At 39.7% G+C, this 9114-nt stretch overlaps 1 protein-coding gene across 1 annotated transcript in view; it reads right to left on the bottom strand.

Moving 5' to 3' along the window:
• Window positions 1-277: 277 nt before the first annotated feature.
• The window catches only part of LOC146459011 (uncharacterized), a 38201-nt gene continuing 29364 nt past the window's right edge, over window positions 278-9114 (bottom strand). The window contains exons 28-34 of the mRNA XM_085089978.1: window positions 7913-8774; window positions 6650-7276; window positions 4426-4665; window positions 3198-3389; window positions 2261-2740; window positions 1595-1765; window positions 278-816 (exon numbers count right to left, since the gene is read on the bottom strand). Of these exons, the coding sequence (XP_084946104.1) occupies window positions 806-816; window positions 1595-1765; window positions 2261-2740; window positions 3198-3389; window positions 4426-4665; window positions 6650-7276; window positions 7913-8774 (2583 nt within the window). The 3' untranslated portion in view covers window positions 278-805. The remainder of the gene's footprint in view (window positions 817-1594; window positions 1766-2260; window positions 2741-3197; window positions 3390-4425; window positions 4666-6649; window positions 7277-7912; window positions 8775-9114) is intronic.

Here is a 9114-nt window from a genome sequence, read left to right as displayed (position 1 = left end):
AGATGACCGTAGTTTGACAATGAACTACGTCATATGTGTCATGGGCTTCCGTTGTTAACTTGCAAGGAAAAATCTTTGGATGTACTATATATCCTTGAAGTGAAATTGAAAAAGCTTTAATTGTCTCGGAGTTATTGAAGAGACGGGGAGGGAGCGGAATCGCAGAAAGCTTAAACTGTATAAATAATCCCACCGCCCATTCGCTTCTATTGGTGTATTTTCATCACAGGGAATCACGATTTAAACCGCGTTACATTAATCAACTATAAAAACTAGCTTTTTTAACCAGCATATAAGCAGCTCTTTATTGAATCTGTTGCCGCTGAGCCAGATAACTGATCATTACAATGAAGGGAACCTTGGATCAACTTATTAAAACTGAATGCACGTACAGCTAATTTCCTACGCCACTAGTACTAGTGTCACTTGTTTCACAAATTCCTAAACAAACAAACAAATAAGTAATCCAACAAACAAGACACTCAGTCTGTTGATTACAGTGAAAAATCAAACGAACATTCAAAGAAAAAAAGACAAGATCAAAAAGGTTTCTCATGACAAAATGTTACAGTCGCATAAAGTTGGCTGCAAGTAAATTCACCATTCTGAGCTGACCATTGGGAATTTGCTTTCATACGTTTGTCAGCGTCACTTCTATTTAATTAACTTTTGTTTATTAGAATCATGATTCCAAGAAGCAAACTAACTAAGCAAACTAAGGCAAAATCAATATCGCTTTTTGAGGAGCTAATTCAATCCATTTATCCTTTTGTGAAGCCTGGATAATCTGGACATATCCTTGCTTTTACAAATTTTCTAAAAAGACAACACAAAGAAACAAAATGAATATTAGTGTAAGATTTCTCTTAAACTCTATTTACTTTTCCAACTTGTTAACAGGGAGCTTAAGCAACTACGACGGCGACGGCAACGATAACGCCGGAAACCAATAGGTTTAATGAGCAGAAACAATCGCTCTGCACGTGCGTTTACATTTTGGTACATTTCTTTGCCGTCCTCTGCAAAACAACAACGTGAAACGACCACATTTAAGGTTTTGTGGAGAACGTGGACGCATGACGGTGAATCTTTCGTTTTCTTTCTGAACTTGTACGCCACTCCTACCAGTTTGGTTTCTGGATAGTTCGCCATTTTTGTAAAAGTTGAGTGAGTTTAAATAATCGCGAAGTAGCACAAATGAAAAAAAGATGTATTTTCAGGTGACGTTTTCGTTGCCGTTGCCGTCGTAGTTTCTTAAGCTCCCCAATACCCTATCACCCACGGACTTGAGAGTAACTGACCGCCTTTATCAATCGATCAATCAATCAATCAATCAATCAATCATTCATCAGTTAGTCAGTCAATCAGTCATTCAATGAGTCAGTCAGTCAGTCAGTCAGTCAGTCAGTCGTTCGGTCAGTCAGTCAGTCATTCAGTTAGTCAGTCAGTCAATTAATCGATATCATTGTACAACTATTTTTTGTTTCAACCAGCCGTTGCGTTATCAGGACGTGCTAAAAACAGGTCCCTAGTATCAAGTACACTTAAAAATTAAAAACGCTGAGAGAAGATCTAAGATGGTGGAGTCGACTACCTTTCTCGACGAAACATTCGTCCCTGGAATCAGCCCCAAAATCATTTGTTGTTTTCCCTTCACCGCATGGTTTGCAGCTAAGCTGTCCTTCCTCGTCTTGATACATGCCTCGAGAACACGATGTGCAGGTGGAAAATTCTTGGCTGTAGGATGTCCCTACTGAGCAAGCAACTATGTAAAAAGAAAAGAAACAAGAAATTAAGAACAGAACTCAATGGGCTGTACATTGGATAGCACTCGTGCTTTACCTCCAGAGTCGAAGATTGAGTCATGGTATTTGTAATATGTCGGTCTCTTGCGGAGTGTATGGGTGAAGCGTTTAAATCGCGATCTGCATCTAAGCTCAGAAAATTCAAACGAAGCTTGTCTGCACTTACTCCTTACTATCGTGTGGTCAAGTACAAGATGTGGGTAACAATCCACAAAGTCGGAGACCAGCTACGAACAAAGAGATCTTAGCGTTTATTAATTTTGTTGGAAGGTCTTAAGACGACGGAAGCATTTCAATCCTCTGTTAAAGATCTATCCAAACCAAATGATCGAATGGGTGAAGGAATGAAATGAATGGATTTTTGACGGCGTGAAAAAAACCCATTAGGAATTATATCGTGCAGGTCTCCCTATAACTAATTCCAACACTAATGAAATAATTTGGCCAATACGTACCACATCCCTGCCGATCACTGCTTGTCACAAACCCAGGATTGCACGTGATGTCGGATGAGAGGTGCTTCAACGAAGATCGATCAGCGGCACTGTTTACTCCGTGTAAGATGACTTTGAACTGTCCTGTGGATACTGCGTACTGCATTTGGAACAGAACAGCCTCACTTTTCTCTTCAACATCGTCTGTCAATTTGGGCGAGTCAACTGCTTTCACTGACAATGATAAAAGCACATCCTTTCCTTTGGTGACTGCACGCTTCTTTTTCTTCTTTTGGTCAGCGGTCCAGCCGCATCCGGGAACTTCTACTTTCTTCAGCTTACACGCATCAGAGTAAAGACATCCTGGGATCTCCGATAGAGTGTCGGTGACAGTTTGCTCGATTGAGGTGCGAAAGCTACTGAAAGCTTTGCCAAATTGACACTGCATTCCACGAAACCCTAAAAGGAAGCGGTGTCTTATCTCTTTTGGCGCTGTCTTGCCTGTGAGAAATAAAATATTACACAATAATTAAACCATATTTGCGTTTTGTATTCTTGTTCACCCATGAATATTATTCAGTATAAGAAAACTAGACCACTAGGCTAGAAGAGAAAAAACAACTGGATGATAGGAAATCTCATTTTTACAATTATTTTAATCAAAATCTAACGTGCATTACTTAGACTACTTTTGTTAGCGATACTAGGGAACAAATCCAAAGCATATGCCGTCCTTTTATATCGTTGTACAGCAGCGCTGACATGTTAAGGCACGTTGTTGCTGCAAAAATCTTGGCTAAATTGATTTGTAAGGACACAGTATTTGCCAGAGTGTTTGGAAAGTTAATCAAGTTTTCAATGTTTGAAGCAACCGATGACAATTTATATGCTTAACTCGAGGTCAAACTTTGAGCTACTGAAACAATCCATGCGTCTTTAGACGGAAATCAATACTTACTTGAGCAGGCAGGAACGTGAACACGATCCATGTGATTCCATTTCCACTCAGTGTCCGGACCACATTCAAATGAGGTCATTGCCTCTGAATCATATGCGTGACCTTCATTGCATGTCATAGTGCAATCCATTCTGCCAGAAAAATTTTTGCAAGATTTCATTCCATTCTTAGGATCCGACAGCGGCGGGCATTCTGCAGATATAAGATAAAATAATTTAGTTTTTTAATCAAATTTCAGGGTGGAGTATGCTTCTTTATATAAAGAACAGTGTAAAACTCGTGTTTTAATTGGTTTAGCGAGGTATGTGCACAGAGCGAATGACGTCGTTGAGTAGTGGGACCGATCGACGCAGGTGATCAGCGTCTACAGCCAGCCAGAGTGACTGGTCAACAAAGTTTTGCAAACTCTTTTGAGGAGTAGCGAACAAATAGAAGATATTAATTGTCGCAGGGAGGTAAAACTTTGCGATGAAGCACCCAACAACAACCTTTGCAAGTGACCACAACCAGGTTAAAAAACTTTGTTGTGGCGTGAAAAGGAAGAAAATATTTGCCTAAATATGTCGCCGATAGAAATCCGGTAATGGTGGCCAATCGATCACAAATCGTATTGAAGCGACCAAAAATGCTGTAATATTTTGGGGCAAGACTCCTTAATATAAAGTGCGCACTTTTATCACTATTTAAAGTTTGCACTTTAAGACTTCTTAAAAAGTATTTAAATATTGTATTATTTGCCTTACTTATGTCGTCGTTTATAACGAGGCTTTGATTTTAAAAAAAAATCAGGGTTTTTCGCATGTTTTTACCTGTTTACACCTCACCAGGGCTAAATTGGCGTTTGAGGATGACACAGATCCTTCGAATTTACAGTGAGTCTTGAGTTACTTACGCGAGTTTCAAAAGTAAAGCCCAAATCTAGAGGTGACCACCCAGATAAACAAGAAAAGTAAGGTTTGAATCTCATTGTTATTTTTCACTGCTGGATAAAGGGGTGGCTATGCAATAAAGACACCATTAAATTTTTTTGAGGTCGAGGAAGAGGGGTGCAGGCAGACGTCACCATCTATTTAGTGGTTTTGTTAAGTCCTTTTCGAGTATTGATAAGTCAGTTGATTATTTCCCTAGTTCGGGAGAGCGAAATCATGCCACAATATATCGCTGTATTGTACTCACCAAATCGGCTCAATTTTGCTCTTTTGAGTTTACAGTATAGTTTCTTCATTACCTCCTTCATTGTCGATCTTCTTTTCACAGTTCGTTCCCCAATAACCTTTGTCACAGAGGCAGTCATATCGGTTGATACCATCCACACACTTTCCATTGACACAGGGACTTAAGGTACAGTCATCAATGTTAGTGTAACAGTGGGTTCCTGTGAAACCGGCTTGGCAGTTGCAGACGTATAGACCATGGACAGACCAACAGTCAAGTAAATGGGAACAGTTTCTCGTGCACGCGTTGGAAACTACAAACAGAGAAGGCTGATTTTAAGTACTGATTAAAACACGACCAGCAGTGTTTTATCCCGATAAAACACGTGCTGTGAGTCTTTTGAACGACTTCAAAAACATTCCTGGAAAAGCGTGTATGAAGAGAGTTTATAACAATAATATTTTTGTGAAAGTTGGAAATTAGCATACGAGAAAACCATTAAACACCGCATTCTAATAAGGAGGAGGTTTTATCTGGTTTTAAAACCACTGCCCGTGATGTTTTATTGACCATTTGATAGGTCAATGGGCTTATGAATTATTAATGACTTTTTGAAGACACAAGTAGACTGAAATCGCCAGTACAAAACAGCTGCATTGATAATAATCTAACTGATCTAATTGATATTCTAATTGTATCTTCCTGGGATATTTTTGTCAACCTTGCTGAGCATTGCTACGAAGGTCTTGATCGATCATAGATTTCAAACAGGAACTTGATGAAAATGATGTGAGTAAGAGAATGTCCAGGTCTTAGTGAAAGCTATACAGAGGCAATCAACGGATCATTTTGTAAATAACCTGTTCGGAAGGCCCTTAATCCCCTACAATTTTCTAAAGGTTATTTTTTTTTTACCACGAGCTATCGTGATGTGAAAAATTTAAGGCATAGTATTTTCGGATTGATAAAAATGTTGTTTCGGGTATCGAAAAAAGGTCAGCTAAGATTTTCGGAAAGAAAATAAGACCCAAGGTTTTCCGGAAATGGACAAAAATGTCCTATAGTTATTTCGAAAAGACTCAAGTTCCCCTAGAATGACCGAACAAATAAAAATATTATAGTGCTGCCGAAAATGAACCTATAGAGCTTTAAAGTCACTTCAGATAGCCGGAAATAGCGTTTCAAAGAAACTGAGAAAAAAAACTGTTCCAGGGTGCCCCTGGATATATACTACACAGATAACTATTCTTAGCATGAGCTTGATAAGCCAAAATATATAGTTGAACTACTAGGACTGTGAGCTAATGGTACTGACGTCAAAAACTGGTTTGATTGTTTGTCGTACTCAGTACTGAAACCATAATTAGCAGGACGTGTGTTGGTCCAAAGTGAGAAACTGAAGACATCTCAGTTTCTCGCCATTGTTAAATCTATTTTCATATGAATGTTTGTTTGTTTTGTTATCAACATACTACCTCGTGTCTAAATCTGATAACGTTCAAATACCAAAAAAAGGAAGATACCAGTTTTTCCAATCGATCCGATACGAGTCTGTTAGATAACGATGTCTGGCAGTTTTTCGACATCGACACGAATAATAACACTATCAAGACAACCGATATTTCTCACAAGTATACAAATCTCAGTATCAATTCTCGGTTTTCACTGTCACGCCATTGAAAAAAAAAATAGAAACCATTCCATGAATGAAGTCAAGAAATTGACATGGTATAGAGGATAAATAAATAAGGCATCTGTCCAAGTGTCAGGTCTGTGCGGCATTCCCTACTGGAGTTATTTGACAAAATGTTCCACATAAATTTATAGAGCTTAGTATGGAGACGCCATGATTGTGTCCCTCTGAGGGACACAAACATGGCGGCCGGAAATACGAAAAAACATCTGGAGTTCACTTTTGCCAGAAAAGAGGTTTGTTTGCCCTTGTGAATTTTCGAATGTTTAGCTTAATATTTCTCCTCAAACTTAAATTGTTTAGAATGCTGAAAAGTACCCGAAGAGTCATTTTTAAGACACGGAAAAGCTCTGTCACGGCCGTCCTCCTTATGTCACGCACGATGGAAACTCGGAAATTGAAACCGTTCTATTTTCAAAAGGAAGCACGACATCGAGCTAAGAAATTGTGCACAGACATATTTTTAGGTAATCTTTCCTTGAATGAAGGTAAAAATTTTGTAGGCCTCCCAGTTTTGAATTTTAGAATTTGGTGACGTCACGTGAAAACCAAGAATAAAAGCGAATATTTAGTATGGATATCAGCCCTCGGTTGTACCAGATACCTTGGCATTGTGTCATGAATCGTTTTTCCACGTTCCCTTTGATCCCAAAAAGAAAACTTGTCCAGCCTCGAATAGTTCCGGCTATAGGCAAGGTACAGTTAAGCGCCCCAATCCACATGTGGTCGGGAGTGCCTGGTACATTCCAAAAGTTTACTTGATGCAATGTACCAACAAAAGCTGTTGAGAGAAGCGAACTGTTCTGACCCGCGAGGTACCGCTGGCCAAGGACAATCCATCCTCCACCACTAATGGTATCATTTGAGAGTGCATTCACCTTCTTCTCAATTTCCGGTCCATCGATGTAGACGGATACAGTTCCAGCGATTCCGTTCCAAACGACTCCCACGTAATGCCAGCGATCGTCTGCCAATTCAAAATTAACTCTAAAGGTTTCATTTTTAATACCGATCTCAATTTGAGACTCCGTGTAAGACAGTATTATTGTGTCGTTAGGCTCGTTGGGAACGCTGTAACTAAAGAGAGTTCCTGATTTGTACTTCGAGTCAGCTCGGACATACATGACAATGGTAAAGGATCTAATAGTAGGGATGCCTTCGCCATCTGATATAATAACCATGTCATTAAAATTCTGGCGCTTGAATATCAAGTCGAAGTTGGTGCCGAGAACTGCAACAAAAATGAAAATCATCAGTCAGATCAACTCATTTTATTCGCAAAATATTATTTTATGTAAATTTGTTGAGTGAAACTTTCTTAAACTTTCTTCTCGGTCTTTTAAAATGTTTTTGAAGGCTGATTTTTGGCTGAAGACAAGGAATATTCAAAAATGAAGGGGGGAAAAAATCTTTTGGAAAAAAGCTTATTGATGAGTAATTAAACTCGAATCAAACTTCACGTTCACGTTAACCCAGGATTAGCTTAATCGGGCTTTGAACAAAAGGGCCCATTTCGTAACGAGTTAATGACCGAAAGATGAGGGGGATGGGAAACGGCTAAAGAAACTGTGGTGCTGCGTCGATGGGAAATGGAAACGAATGTTTAGTTTTATCAACGGAGTTGATGGCACGTGATTTGCTCTGACGAAGGGCTACATGTAACGCTTGAAACCTTAGCTCTCGTTTGATCGAGGTGGCCAAAATGAGTATCTGTAAACACCTAATCGACGTTTTGAGCTATTCCTACAACATTTTTTAAAGACAATCTTTTCGGCGTTTTCGCTGTAACCACTTTACTTACAGGTAAGCACATTACTACTAATTTCAAGTAGATTCCTCAGTGTAAGATTAAAAAGATGCTACTTACAGATGTCACAGTGATCTCCAGTGTAAGTTGGAAAACATTTGCATTCATAGCCATTCACCCGATCATCGCAATAGGAGTTAGGCATACAGGGGTCTGATGCGCAATCATCTATGTTCACATCACAGGTTCTACCTGTAAAACCTGTCTTACATAAGCAGGTGAAGGTTCCTGTTGAGTTGTCAGCGAGACACGATCCTCCGTTTTCGCAAGGAGAAGGAACACAAATGTCTCTCAGATTTTCGCAGTTTCCTCCTGTGTAGCGATCGAGGCATTTACATTTGTACCCAGGTGTCTGATCTTCGCAGGTTCCATTATTTTTGCAAGGGTTTGACTCACACTCGTTGATCTCCGTTTGGCAATATGTACCATTGTAGCCGTCTGCACATAGACAGGAGTATCCAAGTGTGTGGTCGATACAAGTGGCGTTGTTCTGACAGTAGTTGTCAAAGCAGTCATCAATGTTCAGCTCACAGAACCTGCCTGTAAACCCCGCGGTACAGGAACAAGTAAAGCTGTTGATCGCATCATGGCAAGTAGCGTTGTTGAAGCAAGGTTCGACGGAACATTCATCTAAATCAAACTCGCAGTATTTTCCAAAGTAGCCGCTGCTACAGCTACAACGGAAGCCTTCGAGTAAGTTTTCACAAACACCATTCTGGCTGCAATTTACATTTTTACAGTAATCGATGCGATTCTCGCAATGGACGCCAGTGTACCCGCTAGGGCACCAACAAGTGTAATCTGCCATCAGATCTATGCACGTTCCGTCGTTTGCACATGGCTTAGATTGACAGTCGTCAATATTAACCTCGCATTGCTGACCGGTAAACCCATTTCGGCAGCCACAGTAGAACCCATTAATCTGTAGAGGTAAAATTTAAAAGAGAACATAACAAGCTGACACTCACTAAGCGTTCACTGAATTTATCAGCAGGCCTTCTAAAACTGTGAAAATTGTGAACGCCACTTAATGATTTATCCAAATTTCTGCAGTGTCAATGTTAACACCCGTTTAAACGGTTTCAATATTTGGCCACATTTGTTCAACAAAAGTTGAACGGATGTTGGGCAAATGTTGGATGAACGGAGTGTACAAACGGTTTCAACGCCATTCAACACTTCAGTTCAAGAAGAAAGAAAATGTTGGAGCGATGTTGCATGAAAGTTTAAACCAGTTTAAAGTATGCAACAATGATGAACGA

This window comes from Pavona decussata, unplaced genomic scaffold (genome assembly GCF_977016875.1).
Source record: "Pavona decussata unplaced genomic scaffold, jaPavDecu1.1 SCAFFOLD_223, whole genome shotgun sequence".
Classification (NCBI taxonomy): domain Eukaryota; kingdom Metazoa; phylum Cnidaria; class Anthozoa; order Scleractinia; family Agariciidae; genus Pavona; species Pavona decussata.
The sequence above is the reverse complement of the archived record's forward strand: the minus strand, read 5'-3'. Positions and strand labels throughout refer to the sequence as shown.